Source organism: Arvicanthis niloticus, chromosome 7 (assembly GCF_011762505.2).
Source record: "Arvicanthis niloticus isolate mArvNil1 chromosome 7, mArvNil1.pat.X, whole genome shotgun sequence".
Classification (NCBI taxonomy): Eukaryota; Metazoa; Chordata; class Mammalia; order Rodentia; family Muridae; genus Arvicanthis; species Arvicanthis niloticus.
The window spans coordinates 8596211-8617660 of record NC_047664.1 but is presented as its reverse complement, the minus strand read 5'-3'; the positions used below and the strand labels follow the sequence as shown (position 1 = coordinate 8617660).

At 47.1% G+C, this 21450-nt stretch overlaps 2 protein-coding genes and 1 long non-coding RNA gene across 5 annotated transcripts in view; 1 reads left to right on the top strand and 2 right to left on the bottom strand.

The window, feature by feature from the left end:
* Positions 1–16785, bottom strand: part of Gnb5 (G protein subunit beta 5) — a 40410-nt gene extending 23625 nt beyond the window's left edge. The window contains exons 1-3 of one of the 2 annotated variants that reach the window (XM_034508474.2): positions 16642–16785; positions 10038–10180; positions 7450–7561 (exon numbers count right to left, since the gene is read on the bottom strand). In XM_034508474.2, the coding sequence (XP_034364365.1) occupies positions 7450–7561; positions 10038–10163 (238 nt within the window). In that variant the 5' untranslated portion in view covers positions 10164–10180; positions 16642–16785. Of the gene's footprint in view, positions 1–7296; positions 7562–10037; positions 10181–16641 lie in introns of those variants that run through there. The other variant, XM_076937885.1, reaches the window with a different exon arrangement.
* Positions 7555–21207, top strand: LOC143443011 (uncharacterized). The gene is made up of 5 exons (XR_013111670.1): positions 7555–7774; positions 8173–8360; positions 16918–17053; positions 20754–20903; positions 21046–21207. It is a non-coding gene; the product is annotated as an uncharacterized LOC143443011 (long non-coding RNA).
* The window catches only part of Myo5c (myosin VC), a 71760-nt gene continuing 67909 nt past the window's right edge, over positions 17600–21450 (bottom strand). For both annotated transcript variants that reach the window (XM_076937883.1, XM_076937884.1), the window contains exons 40-41: positions 21202–21282; positions 17600–19056 (exon numbers count right to left, since the gene is read on the bottom strand). In XM_076937883.1, the coding sequence (XP_076793998.1) occupies positions 18904–19056; positions 21202–21282 (234 nt within the window). In that variant the 3' untranslated portion in view covers positions 17600–18903. The remainder of the gene's footprint in view (positions 19057–21201; positions 21283–21450) is intronic.

The following is a 21450-nucleotide window of genomic DNA, read 5'->3' as shown; positions in this document are numbered from 1 at the left end:
CATTAAGTTTGTTCACCTGAAACAGTTGTTCTCAACTAGCAGTGGTCTGTTGGTGTACTGTCATCTGAGTGACACAGATCTATCTTTTTGTGGTTGTCCTTGGCTGCAGCATGGTATAGGGATGACACTGGGGAGGGAACCTGGTCAGGGTACTCCGCTTTTTGACAAAACCTTCTGCAGAGACCACAGCATTTGCTGTACCATGCTCCTGAGATCCCTCTAAGTCTGATGTGACTGCAACAGCCTAGAAGCTGATCGAAAGGAGCCTGTTCTCTGACCCATGCCCACGGTGTCTACTAGGCTTCACTGCCTTTCTGCTCATCTGGGGCCCATGCATCTTTAACTGCTGAATATTCTGGAACCAGCATAGTCAGAAACTGAAGCTCCAGGAGGGAGATGGAAGTGCTCAACTGGGTATTAAATCCCACGCCTAATACTTTGTTAGAAGAACAAGGCCATCTCTGCTCTTAGGAGGCTCACAGCCTGGAACCATCAGACAGGACAACATGCAGGTACCAAGCACTCTGTAGTGTGACAATAACTGAGCTGTCCCACGAGGTCAAGGAGCCACAGGATGCTATGGATTCCTTGTTGGCAGGGGTAAAAAAAAGACAGGAGGGAACCTCTCTTCCTCCCTCCCTCCCTCCCTCCTTCCCTCCCTCCCTCCCTCCCTCCCTCTTTCCCTCCCTCCCTCAGACATGCCATCACACGTGCCAAGACTTTTGATGGTTTTGGACACTATCCTCCGTTTGTTGAATTGGGTATGGGTGGAAGGCTTTGTACAACAGTTTGATGACATAGGTTTTTTTTTTTTTTTAATTAAAAAAAGATAGATTTATTTATATTTTATGAGTGCTCTATTTGCATGTATGCCTGCATGGTGGGAGAGGGCACAGGACAGAAGAAAGCACCAGCTCTCATTATTGATAGTTGTAAGCCACCAAAAGGTTGTTGGGAATTGAACTCAGGACCTCTGGAAGGGCAGCCAGTGCTCTAATCACTGAGCAATCTCTCTAATGCCCCCTTCCTGGTTGTTTGTTTGATTGATTTTGTTTTTTGAGACAGGGTTTCTCCGTACTCAGAGATCTGCCTGCCTCTGCCTCCCAAATGCTGGGATTAAAGGCATAGGCCACCACTGTCAGGCTAGGACACAGTTTTAAAGACCTATTCTGGGGCTGGAGAGATGGCACAGAGGTTAAGAGCAGTGACTGCTCTTCCAGAGGTCCTGAGTTCAATTTCCAGCAACCACATGGTGGCTTTCAGCCATCTGTAATGGGATCTGAAATTCCCAGTTCCTCTGCAATGGAGGAGACTTGCAAAAAAAAAAAAAAAAAAAAAAAAAAAAAAAACTATTCCTACAAGTAAGGAAGTCAAAACTCAGCCCTTTAGAACAGGTTCACACACCTTCAAGAGTGGTGTGTGAACTTTATGCAACGTGGCTGTGAGTCTTCAGAAAATGACATTCAGGCACTGGGGACATCCTAACCATGAACTCCCACATGGGAGGTACCCAGACCAGTGAGTCTCAGGGTTAGTTAAGAGACTGCCTGGTCCTAGCTCAACCTCTGCCTGGTTATGGAAAGTTAGATCAGAGTGCCACAGTATGCACATCCGAGGCTCCCTCTGTGACCAGGCTCTATGCTGAGCTCTGGGTCAGCAGGGCTGAACATGATGGCCAGTCCTGGCTGTATGGTGCGTGAGATCTGTGATTACTGGGTGCATGCACGGAACAGTGGTCTTCAGACTTCCATTTTAGCTGCAGAAGTGTCCCTCCACTTTTTCTTAGAGGCAATATCTTACTAAAAGTGGTCTAGACAACACAAAAGCAAACCTAGGTTGTGAAATCACCAGAGAGGAAGGTTGGGCTCCAAGGCTAGCTACACCAGGAAGGGGGAAGGCCAGGGAGCCACAGTGGCTCTCTTACCCTCAGGGAAGAACAAGGCTAATGCAAGGACACCATTTTCAATTCCATGGAAGCAGGCAGGTTTCTTTGAGCCTCTGCTGCCCTCCCTGAAATGCATTAGGGTTATCTAGCTGGGATTGTGAGAATAATCTCTCAGTCTGGGAGACCAACCTCCCATCAGGACAGAGCTGCCTCTCAGCTTTCAGGTGACACTGAATAACTGGCCATGTGTGTGTGTGTGGGGGGGGGGGGGGGGTGCACACCTGGAATCCTGGCATTTGGGAGGTGACGGCATTAGCATCAGAAGTTCAAGATCATCCCCAGCTACATAGCCTCGCTGGAGACCACAATGGGACACATGAGGTCCTGTCTCTCTGCTTTCTCCTCAAAATACTTTCTCCTGTACACAGCAGGAGGAACCATTGAGTTAAATGTAAAATGTGTCTCAAATACATTTAATACAATCTCAAGAGTGTTTATAAAATTATAAACATAAAGCAAGCCATGAGGTATATCAAAACATGAAAAGAGGTACCTGGAAGTGGGGGCCAAAAAAAACTGTCTCCTTCCCATTATCTAACTGCCCCACAGAGGATCCAGTAGAAACACTGCCCCTAGTGAGCATGCTCCAGTCGACAGATCAGGAGAAGGCAGGGGACAGGAAATGAAAGGCAGGCTGGCTTTCTGCTCCAGGCATTGGAGAGGGGAGCAGCAGGCAGAAGGCCATCTGCCTGGACATCAGCTTTCTCTCAGCTGGGTACCAACCAGGGCTGCAAAGGGCACACATGCTTCAGGCCTGACTAGAGTACGGCTTTGCCTAGGTTTCCCCCTAAGCTATGAGATCAGATTTGTACAGAGCTCCAACCATAGAGAGTTTGAGGGTAAAACCTTTCACAAAAGCACACTTAGAACAAGTGGAACAGTCATCGGTCCTGACTGATAACTCCTCTGACTAACCCAAATGTAGTCTGGATTTGTATACTGGAAATTTACATAAATTTGTTTATTCAGTTTTGCTTCTTAACAAATTAATAGCTGCCTCAGAGGAGCTGGGAGTCTGGATAAAGCTGCCCCAGCCCAGGACGCTGCAAGCGACCAGCTCTTTCCTCTGTCAGCCTGCCTTTCAGAGCATTCCTCACTCTGACTCTGAGACTCTAATGCTGAGACTCTTGCTTCCCCTTGTCTTGACACCATCCCAAAACTCGATCCCTCCTGTGGTGCATGCAGAGATGGGTCTCCACATCCCAGAGCCCTCTAGAGAGAACAGTACATCTTTATAGACATCCCGTGCCGACTAGACCATGATGAACATACTGTCCAATACTTGGGCTTTATTCATTTTGCTATTTTAATAAGAAAAACCTCGGCTCTCTAGAACTCAGTGAAACATGGAGACGGGAAACCTGTACCAGAAACTCTCCTTGCTCTCCTCCAGCTGCATTGGCAAGGCCAGCCTGAGTGCTACCCTCTGTCCTCTCATAAGGGCAGAAGAAAGTTCTTTGCATCTGGAGTCCGAGGCTGGAGATGGTGACTCTTCCTGATCTAAGGGCTTTTGACATACGAAACTCACGGCTTCTGATGAAGCTCACATCCTTAGAAACTGAAGATGTCACCGTGTGTGGCAAAGGGGCCTTTGCAGATTCGAGGATGTTAAAGACTTTGAGATGGGGCCATGATCTGGGTGGACCTAACGTAACTCTGAGGGTCCTTTTCATAGGAGACAGTAGAGTGAGTCAGAGAGGGCGATGTCAGGAGCAGTGGCATTAGGAAGGTTGAGAATCACTGCTCTAGATACTGAGAACAGACTGTAAGCTGAGGACCTCAGCATCCTCAGTCTGTGGGTGCAGGGAATGGCTCTCCCTGGAGCCTCTGAGCCCACTCACCCAGTCCCTCAGTCAGAAGTTAGACTTCTGACTGCCTGAACTGTCCTCTGACTGTGGAAGTCTGTGTAGCATAGAGTGAAAAGGAGACCAACAGGAGCTGTTGCTGTGTGATTGTTCCATGAAGGAAGGCCCCTCCCGGCCATGAATTATCTGCAGATGTGGGTGGGAGGCTCTAGGGAGAAGAAAGAACTCTGCAGGAGGCTGGGGAGACAGGAGGCCGACTCCTGTCACATAAGCCAAGTGAGCTACTTCAGGCATGCCATGCTGGCCCAGGATCTGACTGGGGAGTGAAGTCTACAGAGTAAGACCCTGGTCTGAGTGTTAAAGTTACAGGACTAAGACTAGAGTTTGGATCAGGAATCGATCGATCCCTTTCGGTTTCTTATCTCCAACTGTTGCACTGACTTAAAAATATTTGCTTCTATATTTGTTTGTTTTTAAACAGGGTTTCGTGCAGCCCAGGCTGGCCTCAAACCCATTATGTAGTGGAGGATAACCTTGGCCTGATGCCTTGACTCTCAAGTGCTGGGGTCGCAGGCCTGCATTGCCAGGCCTGGTTTATGTGGTGCAGAGAATGGAACCCAGGCCTTTTCATTCTAGGCAAGTCCTCTACCAACTGGGCGATGCCTCATAACTGATTTTCCATTCACCTGTACATTTCTTTTAAACTTACATTTATTTATCACTTATTCCCATGTCATATGCGGACCTCAGAAGACAACCCAAAGCTGTCTGTCTCTTTTGCAAGTGGGCCCTAGGGATGCAAGTAGGGTCCTTAGGCTTTGGCTACGTCCTGTTGAGTCACCTCACTGCCCCCAAGCCCCCGGAAGTTTTAAAAGAAATTTGACTTAGTTTTAACAGGGCCAATCAGCCTTCTGTGTTCTGTAAATACGCACATACACAAATAAGAAAAATTCAAAAGTAATTTAGAAAACTCAAACCCAAACATGTCAGTGGTTCAGTTCACTCAGGCTTTTTCAAATCCCAAGTCCTAGGGCTGGGGAGATGGCACATGAATCAGGATCTGAGTGTCAATACAGTTGGCTGCACTGGCTCATGCTGGTCATTCCAGTCTAGGGAGGCAGAGCCAGGAGGACCCCTCAGGCTCATAGGCCAGCCTGGCCTACCTACTTGATTCAAGTAAAACGAGAGACCTGTTTTAAAAAACCAAGGTGAACAGCATTCTGAAGAATGAAACATGAGGTTTGCTTCACAGCTACACACACACACACACACACACACACACACACACACACGCACACACACACACACACACACACACACGCACGCACGCACGCATGCACGCACACACACACACACACACGCACGCGCACACACACATGTACATACAGATACACATAGGCACTCATACATAGGCAAACACATGAACACACATGTATACACAGACACATGCACACACGCACAGCACCCAAAATTTTACTGAGGTCCCTCCAGACTCCGACAGCTTCCCATTGTAACCCTATCTTCTCCTCTACCCCTGTTTATGCCTCTCCAGACATGGCCTCAGCTTCCCCTCAGTACAGCAAAAATATTTCCCTGCCTCAGCTTTGCCCCACTAGAACAGTGCTTCCCCTACACAGCTTTGCACTGCTGTTTTGATTCAAATGCTCTTCCCTGGGACAGCCAGGTCCTTCAAGGTCCTTCCTGGGAGCCACTCCAGGTCACAGTCTCTGGAAGTTTTTGAGCTCCCCAACTGCTCATTTCCCACCTCCCCACGCCCTCTGTTCCATCCAGAGCACACGTCTAGCCCACAGCTTACTTTACCTATTGAATGCCCAACTTCCTGCTTTAGACCAAAGACTTCTGAGGGAACATTGTTTATTTGTTCACTGCAGCATCTTTAAGGGCCAAGCAGAGGCTGGCAAACTGTGTGAGTAAAAGATAGAGGTGTCGTGTGTGTGTGTGTGTGTGTGTGTGTGTGTGTGTGTGTGTGTGACTGTTCTCAGAGACTGAGCTGACTAAGGATACTGCAGGGGTGACTTAGCCACTGACCACAGAGGTCTCTTGGTGCCCTCTCTTCAGCAGCCCCTGGAGTTCAACAGGAAGAGTCAGGAGGGTGGACACATCTATGGCTGAGGAGGGTGCAGGAGGGCCAGAGTCGGGGTCTCTCGGCAAGACTTTCGGAAGTTGATCAAAATGTCTGTGCTGATGTCAGGGAAGGGATAGAACACAGGGCAGGGCTTTGGGGTACAGGAGAGAGCCAGAATTCCTAAGCATCCAGGAGAGACTACGGTCAGAGGGGGACTCTAAGAGATGGGGAGAAGGCAAGACCAGAGTCTCCCTGTGTGGGCTCATGTCACAAGGGCCATCTGTGTAGGCCTTTAAAAAGACTACTCGAGCCACAGGGCTAAGCTGTGAAATGGAGTCCAAGGCACTGATACCAAGCTTGAGGCAACACCATCATCTCTGTAGCATACAAGGCTCTGAGAAGGCAGACCCCCTGTCACGCCTCTGATACCTACTCCTCACTTCTCAATTTGGGGTGGCAATGTGCTCAGCCTGGCTCCCCCTTTTCCAGACTCCCTGGCAGGGACCACATGGGCTATGAAGTACCAATAGAAATGCTGAGATGAGAGAATTCTAGGAAATTTTTTGTTTCCTCTCTAAGAAGGAAAAGAACCCGGTGTTCACACTCTCCCTTCTTCCTGTTTTGAATACAGGGGCAACATTTGGAGCGGTGGCGGTCATCTTGGGGTCACTGGGTAAATAAATGTCAACCATCTAAGACGAGGAAAGGCCTGCACCCCTCAAAGCACCAAGTAGCTGCACCAGACTTGATCTTGTTTCAAAAAAACCCAAACCAAACTAAAACAAACAAACAAACAAACAAACAAAAACAACCCAACAATTTAACCACTTACATCTGAACACATTTCTAAGCCACACAGGTGCTTGCTGCCCCTTCCTAACTTAAGAGAAGACCTGGGGGTGGGGGTGGGGTGGGGAAGACATAACCAGGGTTCTGTACTTCCAGCAAGTTTCAAACACTAAAGGCCTCACACTGAACCCCAGTTCCTTTCTCTAAATGGAATTTAAAAGGCTGAGGCCTATTAGGAAGGTGGGGAGGGATGCCGGGGAGGGCACCTCACAGAAGTGTGTACGGGTTGGGGCTCCCCGCAGGCCTTACTCAGTAAGGAAGGGTGAGCAGGTAAGACCACTGCCAAAGTAGGGTCCCCACTCCGAGCTCTGAGAAGGGGGTCTCTCCTCTGGCCGAGAGTCCCTGGGATGCGGGCACACTGGCAAGTTTATATGCACCCCGTTAGCCCTTTGATGTCAGCCGCAGCATCCATCAAACGCTTCTACAAGGGCCTACGCAAGCTGAGCCGGCGGATGCAGAAAGCACGTCTGCTTTCCTCCGCCACCCAGCTCCCCGCCCCCAAGGACAGTGGAGAGATGGGAAAGAGAGCTTCGAAATTCACGCAGAGGAAGGACCTGACAGGGGCAGAGAAGCCCAACGAGGAACTGTAAAGCGGTCCCTCCTCCCGGCACCTGCTGTCTGCGCCTCTCCACCCGCTCCTGGGAGGGGCTCGGCATCCTCCCTCCCGGGACGTTGGAACCGGTCCCACGCGGGTCCGCCAGCCCCTCGGAGAGTTTGGTCCACTCCAGCTGAGAGCTTCCCTTCCACCCCCTGCTCGCACTCACGCTCCACGTCATGCAGCTTTGCCCGCTCCTCCTCTAGCTTGCCCTTGAGGCTCTCAGCCTCGCTCTTCAGCGACGCCAGCGTCTCGTTCTCGTGCAGCCCATCGGTTGCCATCTTTATCCGGATGCAGCCGAGAGAGAGAAACGCAAAGGAGATTGTGAGTCGACTCGGGGGCCGTGGAGAGGGCGGGCGCAGCAGCAGCCTCCGTGACCCCAACAACCGCCCCGGGTCCGCCCCCTCGGCAGTGACGCGACCGCTGTGGTGACAGACTCCGCTGGCTCCGCCCACCGTGCCCTCCCTGAGAACCGGGCGGGGCGATGTTCGGAGGTGGGACAGTGGAGGGGAGGGGGTGTGTGTGGGGATGGGAGTGGGGGTGGCAGTGGGAGTCGGGGTGGGTGAGTGTGGGAAGCTAGGGTAAACTGAGGCTCAGAGACCTCAACTCTGACTCCAACTCTGGTCCCTGGCTCCAGGGGAGCCTAGTGAAGTCGAAGCCACACCGCCCAGCCCTTGGCATCTCGGGGACTTGGTGGGCAGGAGCCTTCATACACGTGCCTCACAACCCACGAATTCAAACATTCTTTTAAAAATGAGTTTTGACTGCTGGGGTCCTGAGGTGGGACAGCAAAAGCAAGGGTCAGTGGCACATCCTGCTGGGGTCAGGGGCGTCCTCTCCTCTGGAATGAAGGTCTGCTTATGTTGACTCCAGCTATACTTCCCTGGACTAGGTTCCCTGGTGACTCTTTCAATGCTCACCTGAGTCGCTGTGAAAGGAATGAATCTCAGACACTGCCACCTCACACCCCACCTCCGAGTTACAGATGCAGAGCAGGGACAAAGGGCCATGATCACTCGGTATCACGCTTCCAAGAACAAAGGAAGGCAGGATTTGAACCCAGGCAGTTCAGCTTCACAGGTAGGCTCCTCCCTTCCTCTGTGACCCTTAGGCTGGGAAGGGGGATCAAGTTGGCAAATTTTGGACAGAACACTGCAGAAGCAGTCTCCAGTGCTGGCGTGCTCGTGTGCGTGTGTGTGTGTGTGTGTGTGTGTGTGTGTGTGTGTGTGTGTGTGTGTAATCGTGCATCTGTTCTGGGCCTTCTCAGTCTGAGAATGCATTTGTATTAATGTACATAGCTGTCTTTTAGATGAGATTCTGGGAGCCTCCATGACCTTATCTAGAAAAGTGTATTTTCTAGTATCTGCATCCCAGGCTTTTATGAGAATTAGATGCTGTGGAGGATACTGCAGGAGACTTCTCTGCCAGCCCTCTTCTCCCTTCTCTTCGTTAGAGGGTTATCCACCACCCATCTCTATTCCTTATGACTCTGTCTGTCTGTCTTTGCCTCTGTTTCTTCCTCTATTTGTGCCCCATCCCACCCCTGCTGTCTATCTGTATCTGTCTCACTCTTTATAGCCCTGGCTTTGTAGAGCAGGCTAGCCCAGAAGTCATGTTGCTCAACCTGCCCCTACCTCTCGAGTGCTGGGATTAAACATGTGGACTGCCATACCCAGCACTTTATCCATGGTCTTAGCCTCAGAATAGAAATGATAAGCTTATGCTTGCTTATTAAATGGATGAACCAGGCTACATTAGTGTAAGTGTATGTGCATATAAAGTGTATACACAGAGAGAGCAAAGAGTTGGGGAGATGGCTCAACAGTTACAAACACTTCATGTTCCTTCAGAGGACTCAGTTTTCATTCCTAGCACCCAATTCTTACTAATGTAAGTTCCAGGGAATTCAATGCCCTATTCTGGCCCTGTTGACACCAGGCATGCCCATGGTTCACAGACATATATGCAGGCAAACCTCTCACATACATAAAATAAACACATGTTTTTAATTAAAATTTGAGGATTTATTTACTTATTTTTATTTTATGTATATGGGTGTTTTGTCTGCATCTATGTCTGTGTACATGTGTGCAGCACTCACTCCTGTTGGGGTATCAGGAAAGGGTACAATACCACATGCTACCAGATGGGGGCTGTAGTGAGCCATAACTTTGAGCACAGCCTGGTGGACTGATTCCCAGGGCTGAATACATTTTTTTTGGTGATGATTTAGTTTTGCACTCTGCTTAGGCTGGACAAGATCAGCCAGGCCATCCTAAGACAGCTAAGACAGGAGCGTGGACAGGTCTCCTGGGACTGTTTGTCTACCAGAATTTCTTCTAGTTTGGTGGCTCATTAGGTAGACTGGGAGGAGACAGAAGCAAAAATCATTAGCCCCAGGAATAATGGCTTCTTAGGAGTGTTTTGGACACCTTGCCGTGATTTCACATGACCCACACAGAACCCCAAAGTACAAATCTGTTAGCATTTCTATCTCACCAGTGGGAAAACAGGCCCCTGGATGTGGGTAACAACTGGTGCCCCTACTGCCTAGGATAACACACAGGCCAGGATCCCAGACACACAGCAGAGTCTTCCCGGAGCCGGGGAACTCATCCTACAAACAAACCTACTGTACGTAACTTATCTGCCACAGGCATGCATTAGACATCACTTTAAGGCAAGGAACGTAAAAGATCAAAACGAAATAACAATGTAACTCGTAAAAGATCAAAACGAAATAACAATGTAACTCACAATCTCGGCGCATGTGGAGCAGTAGTCGAGCTGCTGAGATTTCTTGAAAACAGGCCTCAGGGCTCTCTGTTTGAAGCACTTGTCACATGAGCCAAACACGTTAACCAGGAAGGTCTGATCACACATCTTGGCCGAGATGAAGGCTAGAGGGCAGAAAAGAATGGACAGGGCGTGGAGAAAGACAGCGAGTGCTTCTGGAGACCTGAGCGTCTTCCTCCACCTGCCTCCACACGTGGGCAGAGCTCACAGTGAGTGCTGACCGCTGACTTACTGCACACACAGCTCACTCCATCAACAAGAAAGCGTCAGACAGCCAGCTTCCTGATGTACACGTGGCTCACTGGCTGGACAGCTTTGCCCACACCCTTACAAAATCATACTTACAATTGATCCTTGAAGCAGCATAAAAACACTGTAATGCGTAATATAGTTAATTTCTTAACATTACCTAAATTTTTTTTTTCATTCTTTTTTATTAGATATTTTATTTACACTTCAGATGCCATCCCCTTTCCCCATTCCCCCCTTAGAAAATCCCTACCCCATGCCCCCTTTTCCTTTTTGCATTTATACATTTTTTTAAAAAATGTTAATCATAGGCTTTATAAGTTTGGCATTGTTCAATCAGAGGTGTAACCCACTACTCAACCTAGATATAACAACTATCTTTGACTGGTGGAGATACATGAACATCTGCCTCCCTGTTTTCCCCCTCTTTCTCTCTCTCATCACCTAGCTTCTCCTCTCCTTCTTCTCCTCCTCTTCTTACTCCTTCTCTTCCTCTCCGTACTCCTCCCACCTTAGCTCCTCCTACACATCACCCTTCCTCTTAAAATGAAACTTTTCTCTCAAAATACAATTAGAGCATAAATATACCAATTTGTACCAGTGAGGTACAAGATAGTCCTCATACCCAGTCCATCATTTTGTTGACTAACCAGCTCCTCTGTCATCTATCTTAACTAAAACATTTAGTTCTGAACCTGGCTTTAGGATGAATGTCAGCTGACGACCATCCACTCAAATCTTTTCTCTCAAGGTAAATAGCCAGGATTGGCTATGAGGCTATAAGTTTTCAACCCCGTCAGAAATCCAGAATGACTGAGTTAACTATAATTGTGGGAAACACAAAGCATAGCTTCTAAAACCTAGCCAATTTATAGAGACCTCTGAACACCTGGATACTCCCTCTACTTCAAAACGTTAGAGCATCCAATCTTCAGCCTTCTGGCCCAGGATCATCTGACAAACCTTAGTGCTGCAGAATTCTTAAGGGCTGATTACTCTGTCTAGGTAGATATAATCAGTCGACTATTCTGCAAGTGTGTCCTTTTCTGGACAGTAATTTGTCTGTAGATGGGGAGAGGCAATTCTTGTCTAGTGGCTGTCTCACCACAACTGGAGTAACTCCAAAGATGCTCAATTTCTTCTTAGAATTCAATATAGGAAGCTGTCAGGAGCAGACAGGTCTCTAATGAAAATGAACATCAATACAGAAATGTTTGTAACGTCAATTCTGTGGATTTCTGATGTTTTGAAAACCAACTATCCATGTAAGGTAATCTGGACTGTTGTCTGTTAACTCCACTCAGCTATTTCTAAATAAAACATAGAAAACACCCTAACAATAAACTCCAAGCCATGAATTTGCTATAGTCCCTTAACTCACAAGCTGTCCATCTCAAATCAGTTAAAAAAGTCAAAGAAGGACTGGGTCTAAGCCTTGTATTCCTAAATGTGTTATACTGGTACAATGCCTATGAGAGTAACAATATTCATCTCACTTTTATATCAATAAGAAGCTCGTACCAATGAAAACCTTAAAATTTGTAATCAAAGTAAATTGGTGCCATTTAAAAATGTATATCTTCATCTTGATAATAATTGTACAGATTTCTACTAATAGGTTATGGCTATGCAATAAACCCTAGCTAATCCTCTCTATTCCCACAAAACCACTACTTTTCTCTTTTTCATTCTTATACCTTTTTTTTTTTTTTTTTTTCCCGAGACAGGGTTTCTCTGTGTAGCCCTGGCTGTCCTGGAACTCACTCTGTGGACCAGGCTGGCCTCGAACTCAGAAATCTGCCTGCCTCTGCCTCCCAAGTGCTGGGATTAAAGGCGTGTGTGCGCCACCACCGCCCGGCGATTCTTACACCTTTTTCATTGATGTGTATATGCACACACTCTTATGAGCAGGGCATAAAGGAAGGAGGTCAGAGGACAACTTGCGGGAGCCAGGGAATAGATTTCAGGTCATCAGAGTCCTTGATGGCAGGGGCCTTTGTCTACTAAACAATCTTGCCAGCCTTTTCTTATTTTTGATACAAGGTTTCAAGTAGTCCAGGCCAGGCCTCAAACTTGTTTAGTATCAGAAGGTATCCTTGAATACCTTGATCTTCCTTCCTCCAACTCCGGAGCGCTGAGGTTAGAGGCACACACCACCATGCCTGGTTTATGCAGTGCTAAGAATGGAACGCAGGGCTTTGTGTGGGCTAGGCAAGCGCTCTACCTACCCAGCTACCTCCAGCCTGGAGAGCCATTTTAAAACGTTCACAAGTGTTCCTCTCTTTGGTGTAAAATTTTAGATTAAAGACAAGAGTTAGAAAACTGACCTGAGTCCAGCCAGAAGGAAAAGGCCATGTTTGTGGCACTGGCTTCCTACAAAGTGCACATTTGAATCTGTTAAACATGGCAGCCGAACACCCAGGGCCCCAGCCTGTGGCTGCATGAGCAGAATGGCTTAGGCCTGAGGATGGCAGCGCTGGGAAACAGTCAGAAGGGCTTGTGGCTGGATAGACATGAAGGCTGGCTAAGACACTGCCGTGGATGGCCTTGGACAGAGCGTTGGGAAGAGGAGGAAGTGGGTTTGAAGGGATGATGGCTGGCATATGGCCTAGGTTTCTCTCAGGATGGGATGTGGTAGCCTGGAAATGGAGGACTGGGAGGTTAACAGGGAGCAGCCATCTCAGTCCTGCTGGTTTCATAGCTGCTCCAGAGAGCCCCAGCTTACGGCTCACGGAAATTAGCCCTGAACATATTATGGAGTGCTGGATTGAACATGTCAGCAAAGGAGAATTTGAGAAAGATGTGTTTTGGGTGGAGGTGATGTTGGGGATACTTGAGGTGGGGGGAGAGTATTATGTAGACATCACCACAGGGCCAGAGAAGGAACTAGAAGCTGTGGAGTTGGGTAAAGGTTTGGCTTGCACAATATTCAAAGATGGGGTGACAAGTGAGTAGAAGGAGACCCTTAGAGACACAAGGGACCATATCCTGACTGACACAGAGGGCCTGGCTGGAACTTCCCACGGCCTTTTTACAGGGAGGCAGACATCCATGTGGAAGCTGAGAGGACAGAGGAATTAAACAATGGTTTCAGTCAGAGAGAGCCTAAGTGTGGATTGTGGCATGCCTCACAGAGCTATGACTGTCTGCTGCTAGGCTTGTCATGAAGTGTGAGTGACAGCACGAAAGTCAGCTGGGAGGCTGGCTCTGTCAGCAAAGTGCTCTCTATGTAAGCACGCCCCATTTTAATCCCAGAATCCAAGCAAAAAAGCCAGGATGGTGCAATACTCTGCGGTAACAAGTGTTACCTCAGAGGTGGGGAGGCAGAGATAGGCAGATCTCTGGGGCTCATTGGTCAGCCAGTGTAGCTGAAGACCAGAGAGAGAGATCCTATTCAAAACAGGTAGATAGTATCTGAGGAAAGATGCAGAAGGATGTCCATGTATAAGGATACACACATGTATTCATGAACACACACACATACCTATGAACGCACACATATGAACCTATGAACATACACACATACACATGCACCCATGAACACACACACTCATTCACCTATGAACACACATATGCACCCATGAACACACACTCACATACTCATGAACACAAATGTTTCCATGAACATACCTATGAACGCACACATATGAACCTATGAACATACACACATACACATGCACCCATGAACACACACACTCATTCACCTATGAACACACATATGCACCCATGAACACACACTCACATACTCATGAACACAAATGTTTCCATGAACATACACATGAACACAGACACACATGGAATTCACACACATACATGTACCTATGAATACACAAGCACATACTTATGAACACACACACTCATGCACTCATGAACACACACATGCACTCATGAACACACAAGAACATACTCATGAATACACATACACACACAGGAATTTACACACACATGCACCCAGAAACACACAGGCACATACTCATAAACACACACATACACCCATGAACACACACACACACAGACACACACACGACATGGAAGGATGTGCCCAGTAGAGCTTGGGGACTGGTGAATGTCCCCTACCCCCAGCCCTGCTGTGGCTGCTGCTAGTCCCAAGGTCAAGCTGAGACATCAGGTAATAGCATTAGGAAAACGTCCCCCAAGTGCATCACGATTGGATTTGTTCTCCCAGAAGTAGGTCAGGGAGAGAACTGCAGAAAGACGAGCAGAGGAAGAGATTATGTTCTCAGAGGAAGAGACTCTCAAGAACTGTAATGAAGGTTGGGAGCATCTCCAGGGACAAAGGCCATGAAGGAATAGGTGTGTGTGTGTGTGTGTGTGTGTGTGTGTGTGCGCGCGCGGTTTACAAGAAATGAAGTAAAAAAAAGACCTTGAAAAGTTGCTAACATTCCAAGTTTGAATAGAGACAATAATGCTTTTCTTAGTCTAAATATCAAGTCATAGAAGGTGTTTATAATATTCATTATAAATAACTGGAAACAGAAGGACATGAAAATAACAACAACAACAACAACAATAATAAGTCTGTGCCCTGTAACCACAGGTCCTGGACCTGTTCACACTTCAGGCTCTCATGGAGTATCTTCATAAGTATAACTAGTTTGAACAATTGAGATGTGGAAGGGCTGTGGAGATCCCTTAGTGGGTAAGTAGAGGTGCCTGCTGCCAAGGCTGACAACCTGAGTTTGATCCCCAGAACCCACATGGTGGAAGGAGAGAAGTGACTTCCAAGAGCTGTCCTCTGTCCTCCGTGTGTGTGGCATGCTCGTATCCATACACAGACACATAGAGTAAAAAATAAATGCCAGAAAAAAAGGAGGTGAGGTTGGGGATGTCACTCTGTTGGTACAGTACTGGCCTAGTGTGCGCAAGATGCTGGGCTCAGTCCTCAGCACTGGCGTAAAATGCAGAACAAAAATAAAATGTCCCTGGCATTAAAAACGTATATGAGTGTTTGAAGTAGCATTATTTTCAGGGAAACAAGGGAAACAAGGGAAACAAGGGAAACAATTCAAATGCCCATCAAGGGAAGAGCGGGTAAACAAAGCATGGCGTGTCCATGAAGCAGGCTTGTTATTCAGCAGTAATGAAGAATTGGCCCCAATTCTCACTGCAGGGTGATGAACACCAGAAACACCTTCATGTGTAAGGACAAAATGTCCACATGATACCATTACAGGAATGTCTAGGACACAGAAGACCAGTGAGATCTCATCTGTGGGGGATGGGAGGGCAGCGAAGGGAGAATCTCTGATTCTGGTTCTTGGTTTTGGTCCCTTGGCCTGCTAAGCCATCTGGCTGGCTAGGCTAGAATACCTAAAATTAAAAAAAAAAATGATATACAGGGGCTGGAGAGATGACTCAGTAGTCCAGAGCACTTGTTGCTTTTCCAGAGGACCTGAGTCTATAGTGTGAAGTAGACAGCTGCTGTAGCTCCTGCTCCAGGGGATCCAACATCCTCTTCTGGTCTCCAGGCAACTACACTATTGTACTTACCCCACACCACAACATGCACATAATTAAAAATAAATTTAAAACAAAAACCGATTTACAAAAAGCATGGGCAAGGATGTAGGAAGTTTCATTGCCGGTGTGGGTCTAAAGTCGTTCAACTACTGTGGAGAACTGGCCGGCAGGACCTCTTCATGGCAAACCAACATATATAAAGAACTGCTCTCTCTCCCTTTCTCTCTGTCTCTCTCTGTGTGTGTAAAAGAGAGAGAGAGAGAAAGAGAGAGAGAGAGAAAGAGAGAGAGAGAGATTCAATAATGCTACTCCTGAGTATGTGTTCAATAGAAATACATATTTATTTAAAAAAAAAAAAAACACCCTAAGACTCTCATATCAGCTTTGTTCACAAATAGTCCCAGGCTGGACATTTTGCATGTTCACCAGGAGTGGACTGGATTCAATCAGCAGAATACAACACACTGGGGCTGAGGCAGGAGCAGGTGGATCCCACAGACCCACTGTGGAAGCCCATCTGGCCCATCAGCTGTACTCGTGGGGTTTGGTTGTTATACTGCAGCTGGGACAACTGTAAAAACCAATTAAGCTATTTTAAAGATGTTTAATTTGTTTACGGATGCCAACACTAATCTGTTTTTAAAAATCTCTTTATGATCTTGCAATAAAGTCATGAAGGTTGTAGAGAAAGTGGAATTTATAGAGACAGGATAACCAGAACAAAAACACTTGCCACTGTGCACCCACCACAGAGAAATCCCCATGATTCTGGTTTGTAGGAATCCAGACTGCTGCAAAATTGAGAGCCCAAGTTCCCTGAGATTAGAGTACATACCTTACAGATCGATGAACGCCTGGGACGGTTGGGCAGAAGCGAGGGAGGTTACTGTGGTGGTGTGAAGATTTCAGCCACTGGCCACTTAATCCCTTTATCTGGACTTGCAGCTCAGGGCCTGCTCCTCCCCATCTGCACACGCATGCTCACCTCGGGCCACTCACTACCACCTGCAAGCACACACGTGCCTCTAGAACACTAGGCCTCTCTACATGGTTCGGACCCCTCTTAACTCCCATAGACCCCTTCCTGGGCCCATTTCTTTGCTCCCTGCAGGAGACAGAATCTGATTGGATCTTATGAATCTGCCTGTACTCCATGGAACAAGCCTGACATCCTTGTGTTGTGTGGTGAGAGCATCTCTCAGCGCTGGCCTTCCTTCCCACCTTTGCACAAGTGATCTAGGCCGTGGGTAAGTGCCTTCCCCTTCTCCTCTATGGATCAATTTATCACCATCCTCAAGTCTCCTGTCTCCAAACAAGGTCTCCTACACTTGAACCCTTGCCATCTCCATGGGATCTTGTCTCCCACCACCTAGCATACAGATAAAATGTAGAATAAGATGGGGTCCAACCCTCTAGGAACTTACAGGGCAGCAGAAGGCATGGTCAAGGTTACTAGTGTACAACCCAGGTAAATGCTATGAAGTGGACGTGGATCTGAGGCAGGGGAACCAGAACATTAGCACAGTGATTCCTCATAGGATAGGGGACTGGAGTGGGCACTGAGTCAAAGCTCAGTTAACTCCATTCTGCAGCCCCCTCCTCTGACAGCCAGGGAGCCCCAGACACAGCCAGCCTCCCTGACATGTAGCCCCACAAGGTTTCCGTACCTCAGGTGACATACTGTGACTTGTGGGATTCTAACACCTTTCTGTCTGACCCTCAAGGAAGGGTGCAGAGCTGTGCAGTGAGAAGATACGTAGTCTACAATGGTGGGGAAAAAAAGGTGCATCCAATTCGCTCAATAATTCATTTTATTAACGTATTATAAAGTTCTATTTTCATCATTTGGGAACAGTGTGAAAAGCCATTGCGTCAGTAGGATGACTGCACGTTAGTAGGTGGTTCTGCTTAGCAAGCACCCAGTCGCCCCAGAGAGGACCATACTGTGGTGTCCCAGCTACTGCCGGTGACCATCTGACTAGAGGGCGGTCATGTGGCTAGGAGCACACAGAGTGTTGGGTCTCAGCTCTGGAGCAGGAGTGTTCATCAGAGGACTGGGTGCTCTGAAGGGAAGGAAAGCAGTCTGAAGAAAGGAGTAGCTAGTTCTCGCAAGACCGGGGGAAATTACATTTCTCGGAAGGATAGAACTTCCCCAAATGTTCTGTTTCCTTCATGAAAAAAAAAAGTATAATAGAACACTGATTAGAGAGAGGAAAAGAAACCACTTTAGTTGCACATGTGTGCACATGTGTGCACGTGCTGGGGCCAAATCCAGGGCCAATTGCTCTACCACTGAGCTCTGACCCCAGAGATAAATGTAGTTTTAAAAAATAATTGTATTTAAAAATTAAATGAGAGATTATAATAACTATGTTGGCTGATAACAATTTTTAAAAATTTCAGAAAAAATGATAAATGGCATAAAATAGACATATACATAAAATCATTTTTTTTTCCTGAGATGGGTTCTCACTCTGTAGTCAAGGCTGACACTGACCTCGAGATAATTCTCCGTTCTCATCCTCCTGAGTGCTGGGATTACAGGTCTGGGTTACCATGCCCAGCTCTCAGACTAAATACTCTCTTAGAGCATCTAACGCGAATAGCTTTCTAATCCAGGTGTTTTTTAGTAGGAAGAGCTAATGAGCCCTTCCTGCCAGCAGGGATGGGGCAAAATGACTGTTCCGTGGCCACGTGGGATTCTTTCCTAGAAGATATAGGCATGGAACTCAACTGTGGCTTCACAAATGCCTCTGGACTTCACGGGAACCCTAGAAATCTGGGGAGCCATGGTACCCCCAGATTTTACTCCTGTATATGTGGGTGAGGGGAGGTCCCTGCCACAAAACAGAATAAACAAAGGCCCCAAGAACAAAACTGAGCCTTCAGGAATTGCAGCAATAGCTATCTGAGGTCAGAAGCAAGAGCATTTCCCAGTCCATGACTGACATTGCATAGCATCATGGGAGACAGATGGGGCGTGGCTTTTCCTCCTTAAACTGCAATGCGTCACAATCCCAGCTCCGGTGAAGAACCGCCTCCCTCCATGGTACTTGCTCTTAGGACTCCAGGGAACTCATGCCCATCTTCTATCCTGCTACAGTCTCCGGAGAAAGCCGAGCTTGAAGCTGCTGGGGATCTGGGTCATCTCCAGGGCATGCGGTGAGGCGGTGAAAGGAAATGTGACTTGAAAAACATACTTGGTGTCCAGCATCAGCTGTAATGAGTCTCCCCGGTTATTCAGAAGAGCCTGAGGTCAGAACCAAGGGGAGGAGTCAGGGAACAGGTGCATTCTGGTTCACCACTACTCCGAGGTCAAGAGTCAGGAAAACCCAACAGCTCTGTCTCCGTCAGAGAACCCCAGCAATCACAGGATGTGACACCCAGGTGGTTTAGGACACAGCTGGGGTGGGGATGGGACAGAGTGGGGATAAGTCAGGGCCAGCAATAGTCACCTGAAGTTTCACCCCAAAAGCCCATTCCCATAGGACAGGCTAACTGTAAATCTATTTTTATCCCCTCTTAAAAGTTACATTTATTGCCGGGCAGTGATGGCGCATACCTTTAATCCCAGCACTTGGGAGGCAGAGGCAGGTGGATTTCTGAATTCCAGGACAGCCAGAACTACACAGAAAAACCCTGTCTCGAAAAACAAAACAAAACAGACAAAAAAAAAACCCCTACATTTATTCATTTGTGTGTGTGTGTGTGTGTAGATCAGAGGACAACATGTGAGAGTCGGTTCTTCTACCATATGGCTCTTCTACCACAAAGGTTCTGGGGGTCAAGCTGAGGTCTTTAGGCTCGGCAGCAAGTGCGTTTACCCGCTGAGCCATCTTGCTGGCGCTTTTCTTATGTATACATCAAGGTTGAATTCTAAGCCCAGACATGACTGGATCTCAAGTTTTACGTTTTTATCAAATCCATTTGCTGCTTTGTTATCAGGATTGCTTTCTACCCTTCACATTTAAAAAACCTGCCAACTGTGGCGGCGTACACCTTTAATCCCAGCACTCGAGAGGCAGATCTCTGAGTTCGAGGCCAGCCTGGTCTACATTTCCAGTACAGCAAGAACTACACAGAAACCCTGTCTTAAAAGAACCAAATAAAGACATACAATTTTTAATTAAAAAATTTATATGTGTGCAGTACCCACAGAGGTTAAAAAAAAAGGGGGGGGGCATCATATTCTCTGGAGCTGGAGTTGTAGGCAATTGTGAGACTCATGGCATAGGTGCTGGGAACTGAACTTGTGTCCTTTGCAAGAGCTGCAAGTGCTCTTAACTACTGAGCCACCTCTCCAGCCTTATGTTATACTCTTAATTATGAGGACTCCAAAGAGCTTTTGTATATGTGGGTATAACTAGTGATATTTTACCATATTAGTAACTAAAACAGAATTTATTTATTTATTTATTTATTTATTTTTGTTTTTTTCGAGACAGGGTTTCTCTGTGTAGCCCTGGCTGTCCTGGAACTCACTCTGTAGACCAGGCTGGCCTCGAACTCAGAAATCCGCCTGCCTCTGCCTCCCAAGTGCTGGGATTAAAGGCATGCACCACCACCGCCCGGCTCTAAAACAGAATTTAAATATTAATAAATTAGTTAAACTGAACATAACATTTTTGTTTGAAAACATAGCTAAATCCTCACAGTGAAAAGCAAAAACACAAACAAAAAGACAACACAGTGAGAAGATAGTGTTTTGTTCTGCGAACCTCTTAATGTCTGATCTGGTAGAAGACTTTGTTCAACGTCTGCTTTTGTATTCAGTGCTGAGATAAATTACTCCAGATTAAGTATGAGGGAACCCTACTTCATACAGGCACAGCTGTGCAAAAAGCAAAGGTTTTACAGACTCTTGGGAGAGTTTCCAGGATCCCCAGGACCCCCCTAGTTTACTGGGAGAGAAACTTTGGGGATAATCATGGAAAACTGTGCCTGCAGATCTGCTTCCACTGGTTCTGCCCATCTGCTCTACTTCTCAAGATAAGCTACTGAGTGACATGGCTCAGTGGGAAAGACACTTGGTGCCAAGCCTGACAACCTGAGTTCAATTCCAGAGACTCATAAGATGGATGGAGATTACTGACTCCTGTAAGTTATCCTCTGACCTCTATTCACACATTGTGGTACACACACACACACACACACACACACACACACCTAAAACTGTGCAAAAGAAAAAAAGAGCTGATGGTCAAGTCTTGGTTTATATGTTTCTATTCCTTCTTATCAGGGCTGGAACAATCAAAAATCCATCCGCTGTCTTTGAGTTGGTGTTTCACATGCTTGGAAACCATGCTTTAACCTTGGACTGCAACATTTTATCCGAACATCGTGTCTTATAGAGTGTATCAGAGGTCAGAATAACATGTTCACATAAAGATCTCACCTGTACTTTGCGAACGAAGGAGGGATTGACTCTTTTCTCGAAGTCGTCTATAGGTGTGTATGAATTAAGGATCTTTATGATCTGTGAACATTACAGAGCATGGGATCAGACCAAGAGAAAGAGCAAACAGTTCTGGGCATTTAGGAGCTTCCAAGAAGTACGGGTGGGTCTTTTATACTACAATTTGTCTTTGGAGCCATGTGTTGTGCGATCCCAAGAGAACAGAAAGCAGCGTAGGGTTCAGAGTAC